Genomic DNA, 17999 nt, shown 5'->3' on the forward strand with positions numbered 1-17999 from the left:
TAGAGGGTCACTGTAAGAGTCAGGAAAACCCTTTTAACCCCTTAGTGACCAAGCCTGTTTGCGCCTTAATGACCAGGCCAAATTTTGCAAATCTGACATGTGTCACTTTAACATGGAAAAACACCAGAAAGGTTTTGCATATCCAAGCGATTCTGACATTGTTTTTTCGCGACATGTCGTACTTCATTTAGGCGGAAAAAAAAGACTGAGAGAATTTGTGTTTATTTATTAAAAGCGCCAAAATTGGGAAAATTTTGACAAAATCGTCATTTTTTCACATTTCCAACTGCAATATCTCAAATATGTGCAAACATAATATAGAAATTTTTGCTAAGATAAATATTTCCATCCATTTACTTTATTTTGGGCGCACATTGGAAAAACTTTTTTTTTTTTTAACCATTTAGGAGACGTACAAATTTAACATTACTTTTCAGCATTTTGAGGAACACTTTGTTTTCCTACATCAAGCCAAGATTCCAAAGGCTCATAGGAGTCAAAATGATAGATACCCCCACAAGTGATGCCATTTTAAAAACTACACCCCTTAACGTATTCACTGAGGGGTGTCATGAGTATTTTAACCCCACAGTTTTTTTTCAGGAGTCAATGCAATTTAGAAGAGAAAAACTAAAATTCATATTTTTGCAAATATGTCATTTTAAAGACAGGACTTTTTTCTATAGTACACATGAAAATGAGGATTTGCACCCCAGAATGGATACCCCTGTTTGTCCCGTGCTCAGAAACATACCCATTGTGGCCCTAGTATTACGTCTGTATGCACAATGGGGCCCAAAATGAAAGGAGCAACCGGTGGCTTTCGGAACAGAAATTTTGCTTGAAAGAGATTTAGGCCCTATTGCACACTTGTAGAGCCATTGAGTGACCAAAACGATAGAGAACCCCCACAAGTGACCCCATTTTGAAAGGTAGACCCCTTAACGAATTTATCTAGGGGTACGATGACTTTTTTGACTTCACAGTTTTTGAATGAATCTAAGCCAAGCAGAAGGAGAAAATTATGATTTGCATTTTTTTGGTAATTCTGTCATTTTAAAAGCAGTTTCTTTTGTACAGCACATATATGAATGAAGACATTCACCCCAAAATAGGTACCCCCGTTTTTCCCGTGTTCAGAAATATACCCATTGTGGCCCTAGTATTAAGTCTGTATGCACAATGGGGCCCAAAATGAAAGGAGCAACTGGTGGCTTTCGGAACAGAAATTTTGCTTGAAGGAGATTTAGTCCCCATTGCCCACTTGTAGAGCCCTTAAGTGACCAAAACGATGGAGAACCCCCACAAGTGACCCCATTTTCAAAAGTAGACCCCTTAACGAATTTATCTAGGGGTACGATGACTTTTTTGACTTCACAGTTTTTGAATGAATCTAAGCCAAGCAGAAGGAAAAGATTATGATTTTCATTTTTTTGGCAATTGTGTCAATTTAAAAACGGTTTTTTTTGTACAGTGTACATAGGAATGAAGACATTCACCCCAAAATAGGTACCCCCGTTTGTCCCGTGTTCAGAAATATACCCATTGTGGCCCTAATCTACTTAAAGGAAACATGGCTAGGCCTATAATGGAAGGAGCACCCGTTGGATTTCAGGGTACAACTGAATAAATTCCAGGCCCCCTTGCCCACTTGTAGAGACATTGAGTGGCCAAAACCAAAAAGAACCCCCCCAAATGACCCCATTTTGAAAATTAGACCCCTTAACAAATTCATCTAGGGGTGTACTGCGTATTTTGACCCCACAGTATTTGACTGAATCTAAGCAAAGCAGAAGGAAAAAAATGATTTTCATTTTTTTGGCAATTTTGTCAATTTAAAAACTGTTTTTTTTTGTACAGCACACATAGGAATGAAGATGTTCACCCCAAAATGGATACCCCCGTTTGTCCCGTGTTCAGAAACATACCCATTGTGGCCCTAAACTACTTACAGGATACATGGCTAGGCCCATAATGGAGGGAATGCCCGCTGGATTTCAGGGTACAACTGAATAAATTCAAGGCCCCATTGCCCACTTATATGGAAAAAAATTGACTTCCTAAAAATAATCCCCCCCCCCCCCTCCCCGCCATCCCCATTTTTTGGCATTCCCTAAATATTAGATAAAAGTAATAATATAAACCGTGTTTTATGTCCGAAGACAGGGGTAATTACGGAGGCTGGTTGGGTTGGGCACATGGGGCAAGAAAACCGGGTATTCCCCCTCCTCTCTCACTTGGGGGTATTTTGTGACCTCAGCAGTGGGGATGGGGTGTAAAAAGTGGCACTCTGTGAGTCTTCGTAAGCTTGATGAGGTGCGGTGGTCTCACACAGAAGGCGCTCAACAAGCTGCTCCTGGAACTGCATAAAGGCGAGCGTTCCCGGGGCTTCTTGTAAATTACGTATTACAGGTAGTGGTCTGAATAACGCCGGGCTCACGCAGCCGTAGGTGGAATCCGCTTGCAGAGGCCTGCAGCGGATCCCATCTGTGAGCCCGGCTGTGATCCTGCGTACGGCCGCGTAATGTACTGCGCATAGCTGCCTACTCACACAGGCGGTCATGCGCAGTACTTTTTTTTTGCTTGTATTTCCCGCACCGTCGCTTAGCGATGACGCGGGTACCCGCAGCCCGTATACAATGTAGTTGCGTATGGGCAGCGGGTATATCCATGACCATGGAGCACAATAGGCTCTATGTTGCGTATATCCGCAGTAAAATAGAACCTGCTGCGTTCTCTTTTCTGCGAGTGGATTATGAAATTCCAACCCACTAATGTGAGCGGAATTGTGTAATCCAATGCGATTGATCTGCGTATTACCGCGGATCAGACGCATGCGGAATCCGTAATTCCTATCCGGTCATGTGAGACCGACCTAAGGTAGATCGCTACCTTTTTATCACGTGACCGGGGACCGCTCAACGAGGCCACCCGTCACTGCTTCAGGCTCTCGGCGACCGTTGGTCGCCAGGAGCAAGGAGATTTTAAGTTTCCTGGGCTCCCCGACTCCTGCGCATGTGTCCGGTGTTTTGCCGGCGGTCGCATGTGCAGAATCCGGGAAAGTTCACGGATGAGGATCGCGTCGGGGTGCAAATACGGAGGCCTTTGGTAAAAAGTTTCATCTCCTCTCACCGATAGCATCGGTGAGGGGAGATAAAACTAACTTTTTAAAAAAAAACAAACTTTTACGTGACCCCCATTATCCATTGGATAACGGTGAACACATGATCAGGAACCGCTCACCGCGGCCCCCCGTGAGATCTCCAGGCTCTCGGCTAAGTTTTGTAGCCAAGAGCAGGGAGATTTTAAGTTATCCTGGCAATCCACGGCTTTTGCGCATGCGTCTGCGGCTTTGGCGACGGCGGCGTGCGCAGAAGCTGTGGTAAGGTCCGCGGATAAATCCGGGGGCCTTAGGTACGTAATTTCATCCTCCCTCACGGATATGATCCGTGAGGGGAGATGAAATGTTAGCGTTTTAAACTTTTTTTTTTTAACTTTTTTACACTTTTTTTTAATTACTTTTTTACACTTTTTTTTACTTTAAATGATCACTGCTATCCATTGGATAACAGTGATCATCTCTGCAGGAACAGCCCTCTGCTCTTGGCTACACATGACAGCCAGGAGCAGAGGGATTTTAAATTTCCCGGGTCCTGAGCCACTCAATCATCGGGCGCGCATGCGCTGAAGGGGACTCAGGTCCCGAAAGACCGGGACGCTGCTGAGGACCGGGGGTGAGTATTTTCACCTCCCCTCATGGATCCGATCCATGAGGGGAGGTGAAATTAAGCTGATTTTTACTTTTTTAAAAACTTTTTCGCGATCGCCGCTATCCATCGCCGCTCGCCACAGTCCCCGGGGACATCTCCTGGTTCCCGGCTACCTTCAGGAGGCGGGAACCAGGAGATTTTAAACTCCCCGGGGTTCCCATTCTTCTGCGCACGCGCGTGACGTCATTCCTCTGGCGCGCATGCGCAGAAGAGCCGCGCCGGGTCCTGGAGGACCCTTTCTCCGCGGCAGACATCGGGGAACCTGGGTGAGTATTTTCAGCTGCCCTGATGGATCAGCTGAATCTTTAACTTTTAAGGCACTTTTATTTCCTTTTTTGCGATCGGCGCTATCCATTGGATAGCGCCGATCGCAATGCCAGGGGGGACTGTCCGCAGCCCGGGATGACAGCTCCATGCTGTCGGCTACCTGCGGGCACTGACAGCATGGAGCTGTCACGTCCAGAGCCCACGGGGCTTTATTCTCTGCAGGAGACGTGTTTTTACATCCTCAGAGAGTAAAGCCCACTTGGGCAGGACATAAAAACACTATGGGCTGGTCGTTAAGGGGTTAATAAGTGTATTCATTCTTTTACAGGCAAAACACAAACTGTTGGAGCTGGTCAGTTATCATATTTCCTCCGTGGCTGCTGTAAGTACATGAATTCAAATTTTAAACAATTTTAGCTTTAGCTAACACTGCAAAATGTATCTTTTAAAATCAATACACATTTTTGACAATTTTATACTCTCAAGTATTGGAGGTTGAGCAAAAGTTGGGATCAGTGATAGGCTTCCTCAATGTCTGCTAGAGAGTATTCATTTCTAAGGCACGCATTAGCAGATAGTTCTCGGCTGGTAAATACTGTAGCTTTGTACAATTGAAAACGGAAACTTTTGTCACTGTCTTGCCAACGGTTTGCCAGATCTGAAGCTATGAGCCATACGCATCATTCATTGAACATAGCGGACTGTCTTTTATTTCAGAGGGTGCCTCTTAGTTGGCCATTAAATAGTTTTTCATTCATATACGATAACTGAGCTCAGCAACATATTCTTGATATGCCATAAAGGGGTTGTACTAACTTGAAGTTATCCCTTATCTACAGGGTAGGGAATAACTTGCAGATTGGTAGAAGTCTCACCACTAAAACCCTCACCAATTTCAAGAGTGGGGGTCCCGTGTCCCCGTCCTCCTCACTGTGAAGTTACTGCACCCCTTGCAGTGAGGAGGACACTGAATGTAGCGCTTGTGGCGAAAGTGCACCAGCACTAAATTTGCTTTCAATGGGACTGCCAAGATACCCAAGTGGAACGCACTCTGGTATTTCCATTAGCCCCTTGGAAATGAATGGAGCACATGCTCGGCCACTGTGGGGAAATAAGCAACCCCCGCAGTGACAGGAGAACCAGACATGGGAATCCATTCTCGAGATTGACAGGGGCCCCAATAGTGAGACCTGAACCGATCTGCAAGTTAACCCCTATCTTGTGGATAGAGTATAAGCTCTAGTTCTAATACAACCCCTTTAAAGTCCATCCATGAATACCAGTTTAGCTTTTTCATTATTAGTAGGTCCAAAATTCTTTGTGCGTTGATTTCCTAATGTACCTTTATATCTGTTATGGGGCATTAAAGTGGTTTTATGGAAGTTTAAAATATTACCAATAGGAAATGTACCGAAATAAAAAATAACCAATGCTCAGCTGCCGGTACAGTGCTAACGCTCCAGTGGTCTCCGCTGCTGTTTGTTTACTTTGCTGCAGCGATGACATAATGTATCTCCAAATAATTACTACAGTCAATCACAAGCCTCAGTGGTCATACTTGCATGTATGGCGCAAGATCATTTAGGCCAATCATTTGCTGCAGTGATCACATGGACGTGCATGATGGCATTACTACAGGACATGTAAAGACCTCTTAAGCATTGTTCCTCTTGGGTTGGAGGATTTAACAGGTGAGGATTGGTTCTTTTTAGTATTCTCTTACTTTCTAAGACATTAACCAAGACCAAATGTGTTAAAAATTGGAGATTTACTTTAAATAAAGTTGTATAAAACAATGTAACTGCTAATATTAATTGCTTCTGATTGGTTCTAATTTTTCAGATTACTATAGACAGACTTATTACTATGCCTCATATTTTGACTTCCTTAAATGAATTTCTTAAGATCAATGTGACGGGAAATGTAAGTACCAAAGTCCTTCATTTATTATATATCTTTATATTGTATCTTATCTTTTCAAGCATAAACCACATTATGAGCTAAAAGTTGACTGAACAGGATCCCAAGAAGCTGTGTCATACTCATCAGGTGCCCCGATCCTGCACTGTGTCCCCATGAAGTTGGTGCGCACACAACATGACTCTTCAGCCAGCTGTGTGTGGGCACTCTCCAATTCATCTTTATGGGAGAGCATGTGCCAACTTCAGGGGACACAGCACAGGAACAAGGCATATGAAACACAGCTCCCCAGTCTCCCCGTTCCTTGACCTTTGAGCCCCATAACCTTTAAAGTGAAGCATAAACTGGAGCTCCCTATTGTAATTATTAATTAAGAAGTCCTTCAGGGTGCTGCCGTTACATGCACACCACTACTGCTTTGCCCTTTATTGCCAGACTACAATTGGACTTGGAAGTACAGTCTGGTAATTATCAGTAAAAGCGAGTGCTACCACCCAGTGATGCATTAAGGACCAAAGTCCTGTGGCTTTTCACACAACTTGGACCCCCATGTCCACAACAAATCCACTGTGTGTGTGGAAATACCCTAATTGTCCCAATAAGATTGCCCCTAATGGAATGTTCATAGTTAGCAGATTTGGTGCTGATTTTAATGTGGGTTTGAAGGGTGAAATCTGAAAGGATCTGTATCAAAATCTGCACCAATAATGCAGATTTTGATGCAATTTTTGGTACGGAACCACACCAAAATCAGCTATGTGTGAATGTTCCCGGTTTCACACGAGCGCTAATCTCGCGCAAGTTTTTCTGCATTGTGAGACTCACAAATTTCATGTGAATATGAACTCCATTCTTTAGAATGCAGTCATACACATGAGTGATGTTTTTTCTCGCAGCGACGCTGCAAGGAAAAAAAGAATTCGGCATGTTTTATTTTTTGCACTACTTGGAACCTCATTGATTTCAGTGGAACCTTAGATACATCAGATAGGTCTTGTATGCCAGTACGATGCAAGGTTTCCCATTAATAGCAATGGGAAATACTTCCGATCCTCTATTGCTCATGAAACTTGCGCAAGAGGATTGGAATTTCACAGGAGTGATATGAGGCATTTTTCACAGGTGACATCTCCTCTGACTGAAATTCTTCACTTTCCCTTTTTCTTCGTCTGGCCCAGACCGTCATGAAGACTTCTCATAACTTGTCTTTGCTGAATTTAACACACAGATATCTTTAACTGCTCAATTTTCCAGGGACCTATCCTAGTTTTTCAAACTTTAGTATAATCTCCCCATCCATAGTGCACCAGATAGTAGTAATGCTACCTGAGGTGACCCACACAATAATAGAATCCCCCTTTGTGTTCTCCCTGTAGGCTCCACATAGTAAGTGCCCTTTTTTATTTCACACACACAGTAAAATTGCCCCCATTCAATAATAATGCCCTCACTCAGTAATTATTCTTACAATAGGCCTCCACTAAGTAGGAATGCTTCACATAGATTCCCACTCAGTAATAATCTCCCTCATAGGCTACACTCAAAGACACCTACTCAGTGATAACGCTCCATGTAGATTTCCACTGAGTAATAATGCCCAATATAGGCCCTGCTCAGCAATAATACTTAATTTAGGCTCCCACTTAGTAATAATGCCCCATATAGGCCCACACTTAGTAATAATACTACATATATGCCCCCACTCAGTAATAATGCCCCTCATAGTCCCCTATTCAGTAATAATGCTGCATATAGGCCCCGAATCAAGAACCATTTCAAGTGCAGTGTTAAGCCCAGCAAATGATAGCGCAATAATCATCTAATACAAGTGAATCAAACCTCTCCATTCAGTCTGCATACATGTTTATCCCAATATAAATTTCACAGGATACATTCACCACCCACATCAAGACATTAGTGAACTCGCTCTTCCCATTCTACAGGCACACCGTTCTTGAACAGATGCCACTTGTTGGTGTGCATGATGTGTACAACCCTTGAATGGCTTATACAGGCCCTCTTCCTGGGGTTCTTGGCAAGAGGCGCCAGGATCATGGTGGCCGTTCCTTCATATGTAGCTGTTTCAGGGCACGCTGATCATACCGCATCATCCACATGTATAATCTTTTTGAACTTTTGAATCAGTTTTGCAACACAGTCATGTGTAACTTGCGTGGCATGTGTCTCATTGAATGTCTAAAACTCGTGTTGACCCGACTGCCTGCAGTATCACATCGATCTGTACCTCCTTTGTCAACGACACTGCTTACATGGACTTGCAAAAGACACACTTTTGACTCACCCAGTACTATTCTCAGGTTGGTATAAAATAATAAGCTGTATCTGATATACAATTACAGGTAAAGATGCCGCAATAAGTTCCGATGCTGATTGACATCAGATCCTAGAGGAGAAAGAACCGCGACTGAGCACTGAGGTTGACGTTGACTGCATTAATGTATTAGATTTGATTTGCATGAAGCAAATCAAATCCTATAAATAATGGCCTGTATGGAAAAACATTTCATAGGTGTCTGCCCACCATGTTTGTTCGCCGCTGCTTCAGAGGTTTGCAGGTGCTGTAGATATGATTTCATGCCTGTTGGCTGCGGGGTTCCAGTCTCACATAGCAGATTTGTTTCAGACATTTCTGTGACTGTCGCATTGTTCTGAACGAGGCTTGCAGAAATCTATGTTTTTGCTGCCGAAACCACCCCATTCGGATAAATGGAACGGATATTTAGTCATAGAAATCCTCTCTTAAAGCTGGGCTCACACGAACAGATTTTATTGAATTGCGGATTCCACGATCGCTGTCCGCACGGAATATCCATGGTGAAATGCAGGCATTGAAAGCCATATGTTTTCGAAGCTTCTCTATTTTAGTGCGGATGCTACGCGGGCGGACTCATTAGATGTCTATGGATCCATTTTAATTGCATAGGAGCAGCGGAAACATTTGCAACCTGATAGGAAAATAATTAGAAAAGCCAGAATGCCAGCTGGAGGGGAGAGAGAGATCTTTCTTCCATGCGGATGATACGCTGTGCATATACATACATCCGCATGGAAAAACTTTTGAATCCGCGATCTTCCAAGACTATTCGCAATTATTTTCCACGATGGATCGCAGATCTTCCGCTACAGAAATCTGCATGCGGAATCCAACCCGTTTGTGTGTGCCCAGCCTCAGTATATGAACTCAATCAGTCGGCACCACATTTCTCAGCTTCTACAACCATTGTTAATGTTAAGTTTTCTTATTTGTGTACCATTTAGGGCGGCTTCAAACAGACGTATTTGTGCCCATTTTTATGCACACAAAAATTGAGTGCGCAAAAAACAGAAAATAGATCCCATTAATTTAATGGGTACATTCTCATTTCCTTTTTCCGCACACAAAAATCTAGGACCTGCTCTATTTTCCTGCTTAACACACCCAGGGCCCCATAGAAGTCCATGGGAAGTGCTCAAATGCGCGTGCAGAAAATAAGAACACGCACAATGTGCTGCGCAATTTTGTGAAAAAGAGAACACATCTAGACTTTCATAAGTTAAATAGATTTTATAAATCAGGGCAAGGGTACATGAACAGGACTAGCGTGTGCAAAAAAACACAATACAATGCGCCAATACACGCGCAAATCAACCTCGTTCACTGAGGCAAGAGTATTTGCGCATACGCTCATCTGAAGCCGCCCTTATTTCGCCAACCTGCGTAGTAGTGTGTAAATGTGTGGGTTTCTTTATTACCTTATCAGGGGAGAATTCTGTTTGGAGACGAGGGAGTCCCTCTTGTGCACAGCGATATAGTTGCTTCTAACGGGATTATTCACGTTCTGGATGGAATTTTAATTCCTTCAACTATATTACCAATTCTGCCAGCTACATGCAATGAGACGAAGAAAGAAGTTGTACAGGTAACAGCATGCTTCTCTCCTACCGTACTAGTTGTATATTTGTGTCCTGTAAGCTGCTTTGACATTTCACCACGGACTACTATAAAAACAACTTCTCAAAAACAAGAACATTTAATGGAAGGAACATATCCTTTTTTTAAAAAATCATTTTATTTCTATTGGATTTTTCCAAAGATCTAAAGAAAAAAATGAGACAGATTTCTTCATCCACATATAAACCACCAATAAATACAAGGAAAGAATTTGTAACTTAATATCATGGATAAGAGAACTATTTTGCAATGAAAATGGGACAGCAGAAAAGGAGTAGTATCATAGAAAATCCAAACCTTTCTAAACAAAGGGATAGGAAATCATACCCATTCATATTAAATCTTATGAGAAATCATACAAATTCATATTCATACTGACCAGAGTTAAACAAGTAAGTCATACATTTATCAAAATAAGTACTATGCAATGGAATATAACCAAGTGCCAGGCACTGAACCGTAGCACCAGATGCGACCAAACGACATAACGAACAGACAAAAAGGGAGGAATGACACACAAGGAAGTATAATGAAGGAGAGGGTTAATACGGCCTTATCTATTCCTGAAAGGATAGGTCGCAGGGGCGTAACTATAGAGGATGCAGGGGATGCGGTTGCACCCGGGCCCAGGAGCCTTAGAGGGCCCATAAGGCCTCTTTTCTCTATATAGGGAGCCCAGTACTATGAGTAAAGCATTATAGTTGGGGGCCCTGTTACAAGTTTTGCATCGGGGCCCGGGAGCTTCAAGTTACGCCTCTGGGTAGGTAGCCACATGAATGTCACCTACTGTAGAGGCAAGGATATGTAAAGTGTCCTAGAGTCGCTCTGAAGTATTGTTAAGCAAGCCTGTAATGAATCTTTAAAAGCTGGAGTATAAATCTATACAGGATGGTGGAATGGTTTAGGAACATTTCATTTTATTACAGTTGCACATACTTTCTGTGTGAATTGTGCTTTTAATTGTTGCAGCTATCCCATGTAACTTGTTCCAATTAATATCTTAAACAGGGTACTTGCTCCAAATGTGACTCCCCACTGCCCTGTCCGGATGGCAGTACTGACATGGTAACAAAAACCTCAGTTCTTTAAATGGGGATGATTTGATTACTGTAAACTTCGTGTTTAGAATTGACTTACTTGAGTCTATCATGCTTCCAGGGAACTATCGATAGAGGATGTCACTATGAAGACGGCGGTAAAAGTGCTCTAGGCTGCGCCAGAAACTGCAGTCTCCCTGTTACTGTGAGTATTAAGAAAATACTAAATTAGTAAAACACTTCTACAAAGTATTAAAAGTGTAACTCTTCAATATGCGGTCTAGTTGTGGTGGCTAATTTGTGGTGTTGCGAAGATCATGCATGTGTGTTTGATCCTATCATCCAAGGAAATGTATACTACAAAGTACGGAACTGTCAAGTATCAACTTCCTCTACTTTTAATTTATATCACACAACACAAACACTAGCTCAATGCAATCTGGACTATGTCACATGTAAGGAAATGATGAGTGGCCCTTTATAACTGTATGTGTAGAAACACAACAAATGATATAGAAATATAGACCCTATATATGCTGGAGCCGTATTTTGTGGTAGCAATTACTTGCTGAAACTTGCAATATAGTCACCAATGGGCAGAGCTGCAATACTAGATAGACGTGCATAAATCACTGTGCCAGGTATTGCTGCGAATGGGCAACACTGTTGTGCTGAGTGTTGGTGGTCTTGAGGTGGCACGCCACCCGTAAGACATTAATGGCCTATCCTTACCACAGGCCATTATTGTAAGATCAAGGAAAACCATTTTAATAAGAAAGCAAATGTATTCATTATTTCTAGGTGAAACAGAGCCCGATGGAACTGGTAGATGTTATAGGAAGCCTGTACTTGAGTGTCTTTATAGTGACAGCCTTGGGTAGCGTACTGATTAAAACTTGCAATAAAGCTGTATAGCCATTGGTTACACTTACAGAGTAACTAAACTTATAATCTTTTTTCTTAAATCAATAGTACTTGTAAATATAAGTAACTTTGCAACACGACTCATTAGAAAGCAATGCTTTACTCAGCTACTTTTCTACCTGCCTCCTGCACTGGTCACTCATTCTGAGTGTAGCAATAAAATCTGTACATAGAGGTCTGTTCACTGAGAGATCAGATTACAGTTGCAGCACATAGAAGTCTATTCAGGGAGGAGCGGAGGAGGAAGGTGCTGCTGAAGGAACACAACAGCAGAGAGGTAAATAAAGACAGAAAAATAGCTTCTACCAAGTGTTTTATCTCACCCAAGCACTGGATTCACATCTCCACTGCTCAGTACTGCTGTATAATGTCCTCCACACTGCTCCTGCTGCTTTTGAGGGGTGTTCTCAGTGCCAGCCTTAGTATAAATGGAACTCTGTGATATCCCTATCATAAGAAAAAATGAAATCTATTGCACTGATAGGCAGTCTGCCTGTCTTCCGTATGTGCAGAAAGCAACAAAACAGCAGCATATCCACATCAGAACAGCTCACTGAATAAATACTAGTTATAACATAATTACAAAACCAGAACCAAGCTCAGTACATAGATACAGCAGCAGAACTAAGCAATTGTGTTGTGGGAATGCTGATGGGCTGATAGAGGCCCCTCAGAATAATAGACTGGAGGAGAATTGAATGGCTTAAATAATGGAATGGACTGCTACGTTTCACATATAGTAGATACCAAGCACCAAGAGACACTGCTTGGTGCCGGGAATGGTTTAAGTATAAAACTCATTAGGCATAATTGTGTAACCAACTATGGTGAGAGCAAGAATAAGCATCATCATCCTCAATGCACACAAATATAATCTCACTGCAAGAGCTAAAAGGGATCTCAGACAGACGCAACACTTAAAATGAATTTTATAGTGCACAGGCAATGGGTGCAGTGACTGGCACATGGTGGAGGCATCAGTGCAGTGACTGGCACAGGGTGAAGGTATCAATGCAGCAACTGACACAGAGTGGAGGCATCAGTGTAGCAACTGGTATAGAGTGGAGGCAGCAGTGTAGCGTCTAGCACAGGGTGGGATGCATCAGTGCAGCGACTGGCACAGGGTGAGAGGCATCAGTGCAGCGACTGGCACAGAGTGGAGGCATCAGTGCAGTGACTAGCACAAGGCGGAGACATCAGTGAAGCGGTTAGACAAAAAGATAAACTGGCTGCTGAATGTAGGAATGATTGGAAATGAGAGAGTTCAGCAAGGAGAAGACCAACTAGTAGCAAGTTGCAATAATCAAGCAGACAGTGGATCAAGACAGCAATTGAAGTTTTAGTTGTTTCTACTGTGAGATGCCCCGTGTAGTGCAGAGTGTTAAGGCAGCAGAAATGCAGTCCTAAGCTCTCACTCATGACCTGAAGGTTGCGGATTCAATCTCCACATGGTTCAGATAGCCGTCTCAAGCTTTACTCAGCCTTCCATCCTTCTGAGGTCAGTAAAATGAGTAACCAGCTTGTTGGGAGGGTAAAAGATGACTGGGGAAGGCAATGGAAAACCACCCAACAAAAACAGTCTGACAAGAAAACGTCACAATGTGACGTCACCCTAGGAGTCAGTCATGACTCGGTGCTTGCACCAGGGGACTTTACCTTTACCTACTGTGAGATAAGTTTTAATTCTGGAGATGCTTTTGAGGTGCAGGTGACATGAGCATACAAGTTATTGAATATAAGGAGAAAACGAGAGATCAGAGTCCAATATGACCCCAAGATAGCAGGCATGCTGCTGAGGAGTTATGGTGATGCCACACACAGAGATGGAGATATCAGGATTAAGTAAATTGAAGAGCAGAAACACAAAAAGTTCAGTCTTAGAAAGATTTTGTTTTTGTAGAATGCCAAGCTCGGAAACAAGACGGTAAGGGGTCAAGATCGAAGTTTGTAGAGAGGTAGAAGATTAGGCAAGAGTAGACCAGGCGTTCCAGGAGTTCAGAGATGAAGAGGAGATTGGAGACTGCTCGGTAGTTGGCATTACAGGATGGGTCAAGAGTTGGCTTTTTTAGTAATGGGGAAATAACTGCATGTTTTAAGCAGGAGGAAAGGATACCAGAGGAAAGAGAGGTTACATATTGTAGTGACATGACCGATGATGGCTGGGGATTACAAGTTTGTGTATTACTGTATATAGAGAGAAAATTACCTTACACTTTTAAATATAATAATATTAATATTTATTTGTATGCACTTTTTTTATCTGCAAACAAGGCTAAGTTTGCAATTACAACTGAATGCTCCTGGAGTATACCTGAATGTGTCCATTGGTCTATAAAGGGCCTGACATATGCCAGAAAAGTGGCCTTTTGTCATACATTCAGGGGGTTTACATTGGCACTTTTTCCACTGCATTGAAAAGTGTATTTGACCACGCTTTTAAGTGCAGAGGAATCCCACAAACTAGGGTTACATAGGGCAGAGAAAGTTGCTATCCCACTATTGATAGCAAACCTACAAAGGCATAAGAATATTGTGATGGAAATATGTTGGCTCTTTCAGGTGAATGGATGCTGCAAAGGGTTCTACGGTCCAGATTGCAAGCCATGCCCTGGTGGATTCTCAAATCCATGCTATGGACGAGGAACTGTAAGTGTGTACTTACTGATGTTTTCTGACACTTAGGAAACTAGATGTCATCATTGTTCAGGCTTCTATGTATTATTATGTAGCTTGTTTGGATTTTACTTGCTACAAAGAAATGTTCTTCTACGAAGCAAGTCTGGCCTGCTTTTCCATGTCCAAGATGAACCCTTGACCCGTTTTGTCCCTTTGTCACACGCACTTTCTTAATCTGCCTTTCTGTCTTATTCCTTACAGTGCAATGACGGTATGAATGGGAACGGCAAGTGCGAGTGTTATCATAGATATAAAGGAATTGCCTGTCATATCTGCACCGAACCCAATAAACATGGTGATGAGTGTGAAGAAGGTAAGAAGTAGAACTGGTAAGGTTAGAAAAAATGTACATCAATTACAACACCCTTAAAAATTTTGTTCAACATTTGAAAAAAGTTGCATAACTTTTAAACATACAGTGAAAAATTTTTATTTACATAAAACAGGGAGCCTGTGACCTGCATGTAATGCAAGTGTCGTGACTTTTCCTCCAACATACCAATGAATTGGAATGCTCACTAGCTACTGTACATGACAATGTTAAATTATTTTCATTTTCATGAAGGCCCAGTGGTCCAACACTGGTCTATATACAAGTGGGCACCAATGTTGTTTTGCACTGCTTGTGACTGCTGCAGCCAATCAGTGGCCGCAATAGTCATGTGCTTAAAGGGGTTGTCCCGCGAAAGCAAGTGCGTCTATACACTTCTGTATGGCCATATTAATGCACTTTGTAATGTACATTGTGCATTAATTATGAGCCATACAGAAGTTATAAGAAGTTTTTCACTTACCTGCTCCGTTGCTAGCATCCTCGTTTCCATGGAGCCGTCTAATTTTCAGCGTCTAAGCTCCAAATTAGACGCGCTTGCGCAGTCCGGGTCTTCTTCTTTTCTCAATGGGGCCGCTCGTGCAGGAGAGCGACTCCGTGTAGCTCCGCCCCGTCACGTGCCGATTCCAGCCAATCAGGAGGCTGGAATCGGCAATGGACCGCACAGAAGCCCTGCGGTCCACCGAGGGAGAAGATCCCGGCGGCCATCTTCAGCAGGTAAGTAAGAAGTCACCGGAGCGCGGGGATTCAGGTAAGCGCTGTGCGGTGTTCTTTTTTAACCCCTGCATCGGGGTTGTCTCGCGCCGAATGGGGGGGGGGGGGGGGGGTTGAAAAAAAAAACAACCCGTTTCGGCGCGGGACAACCCCTTTAAGTCCGAGCATTATTGCTACTATCGCCAAGTGGTGATGCCAGTAATACGGAACGTGAACGGCTGCAGCAGTCACATGCTGTCTGCTTTAAATAAAGGACTGCTGGGAAAACAAGGTGAGTACCATTTCTTTTTATATTAATAGCAGCTGTTTTGATTTTTCTAAACATTAAACCTCATCCTTTTATACTGTGATGTTTTCTCTTAGTGAAATAAAAAAATACAACAAAATCTCTCTCTCTCTCTGTCTCTCTTTCTGTCTCTCTGTCTCTCTCTCTGTCTATATATATATGTATATTCTCTTTTTGTTAAAACAAAATCAAGCACCTAGAAAAAGTTATCATTTTGCTGCAAAACTCGGCATGCAGTTGTATCTCAGGCAGATAGGCAAATTATTAGAGTTGTGGTGATTAGATGAACGGTCTTTCCACCTGAGACTCTAAAAGTGGCTCCACCCTTGGCCTATAAACGGTCCTCTGAGGCTCCTTGTGTGTACTGGACCTCTTCTTCCACTTGTGTAGAGCTTGTTGACCACTAGACACCTCTACGACACAGAGAAGAGATTTCGCCCAGTTAACAGAGTGTGAGAGGGGCGCATTATTGGGATCTGAGAAGCTGGATGGCCGTGTGAAAGAATTGTCCCCCCACATGGGCCGTTCTGACCAGACTGTTAGGAGGTTTTGTGAACAGTGGATGCGTGGGAGAATGCACACAAGTTGACCAGGCTCAGGACACTCTCGACAGACCATCAGTAGAGAGGATCATCCGATTGTCCGACAAGCACAAGCATCTCCAACTGTTTCTTTCTCTGCTGTCCGGAGATTGGATCGGGAGGGGTAACATCTCTCCTTAGGAAAGGCACCTAGGAGGTGAGTGAGGAGACTTATAAGGATGGTCTTATAAGTCTCTCCACTTACCTTCTTGGTGCTCTTCCTAAGGAGAGATGTTACCCCACCTGACCCACGTCACAGGCATCTCACCAGCCAATCCAGGATCTTACTGCACACTAATGAGGGGCAAACCCCCGAAACAGCTGTCTGCGTATGGATTCTAGCGTGGTTTTTAATTCCCAATCATTGCTCTACAGACCTGTTTAAAGGGTCAATCATTGATTTAATGGAATGCTGCCATCCAATAGGTGGTGCTGCAAAGGTATTGTTTCATTTTCCTTATTTGCATGTGCTAACATTGACAACCACCCAACACTGTCTCTGTTTGCAATGGTTTCATGAACGATGAAACTGAACTGCTATGGAATGGAACCGGGCTGTCTTGAGCAAAGAATCCAGGTTTATTTTGGGTACTGATGATGGCTGTGTTCAATCTGGAGACCTAGGGTTGAGCACTGCAATACTGTCTCTGCTGCAGAGCAGAATACTGCCCAACTGCTGGTGTAATAGTCTGGGGGGTCACCCCTACTAGTGGTACGAGGGACGATGACAGCTCAGCGATATGTTCAGGACATCCTGCAGCCACTTGTTCCTCTCATGGTAGTTTCCATGAGGCATCTTCCAGCAAGATAATGCTCGGCCGCACACAGCAAGGGGGTCAAAGGAATGTCTCCACAACTTTGCAGCACTTCCGTGGCTGCCAGGTTTTCAGATTTATCGCCAATAGAACATGTATGGGACCATTTGCTATGCTAACTTTGACAGCTTATGAGTTTGCACAATCTAGAGTCTCAGTTACAGCACAGTAGAGTGATATGCCACATGATACCATACAGAACCTGTATGCCTCCATGCTCACCCATATCACATCTTGTATCCAAGCTGCAGACAGTACACCAGGGTACTAGAGCCTTTAAGCCCAACTATATCACATCTTGTATCCAAGCAAGAGATAGCACAAGAGGGTAGTAAAGCCTCCTTGCCCACCCATATCATGTCTTGTATCCAAGCTAGAGGAGGTACAACAGAGTACTAGAGCCTCCATGCCCACACGTATCACATCTTGTAACCAAGCTAAAAGTGTTCCAATAGGGTACTAGAGCCTCCATGCCCACCAGTATCACATCTTGTATCAAAGCTAGAGGTGGTATAACACGGTACTATAGCCTCCATGCCCCCCCGTATCACATCTCATATCCAAGCTGGAGGCGGCACAACAGAGTACTAAAGCCTCCATACCAGCCTATATAACATCTTGCATCCAAGCTAGAGGTGATACAACAGGGTACTAGAGCCTCCATGCCCACCTGTATCACATCTTGTATCCAAGCTAGAGGCGGTACAATGAGGTACTAGAGCATCC

The 17999-nt window shown here is 43.2% G+C and overlaps 1 protein-coding gene across 2 annotated transcripts in view; it reads left to right on the top strand.

Moving 5' to 3' along the window:
* Window positions 1-17999, top strand: part of STAB1 (stabilin 1) — a 201738-nt gene that overhangs the window by 57644 nt on the left and 126095 nt on the right. For both annotated transcript variants that reach the window (XM_066596318.1, XM_066596319.1), the window contains exons 16-22: window positions 4366-4419; window positions 5880-5960; window positions 9719-9877; window positions 10918-10974; window positions 11068-11151; window positions 14430-14516; window positions 14748-14859. In XM_066596318.1, coding sequence (XP_066452415.1) covers window positions 4366-4419; window positions 5880-5960; window positions 9719-9877; window positions 10918-10974; window positions 11068-11151; window positions 14430-14516; window positions 14748-14859 — 634 coding nt within the window. The remainder of the gene's footprint in view (window positions 1-4365; window positions 4420-5879; window positions 5961-9718; window positions 9878-10917; window positions 10975-11067; window positions 11152-14429; window positions 14517-14747; window positions 14860-17999) is intronic.

Source organism: Eleutherodactylus coqui, chromosome 3 (assembly GCF_035609145.1).
Source record: "Eleutherodactylus coqui strain aEleCoq1 chromosome 3, aEleCoq1.hap1, whole genome shotgun sequence".
NCBI lineage: Eukaryota > Metazoa > Chordata > Amphibia > Anura > Eleutherodactylidae > Eleutherodactylus > Eleutherodactylus coqui.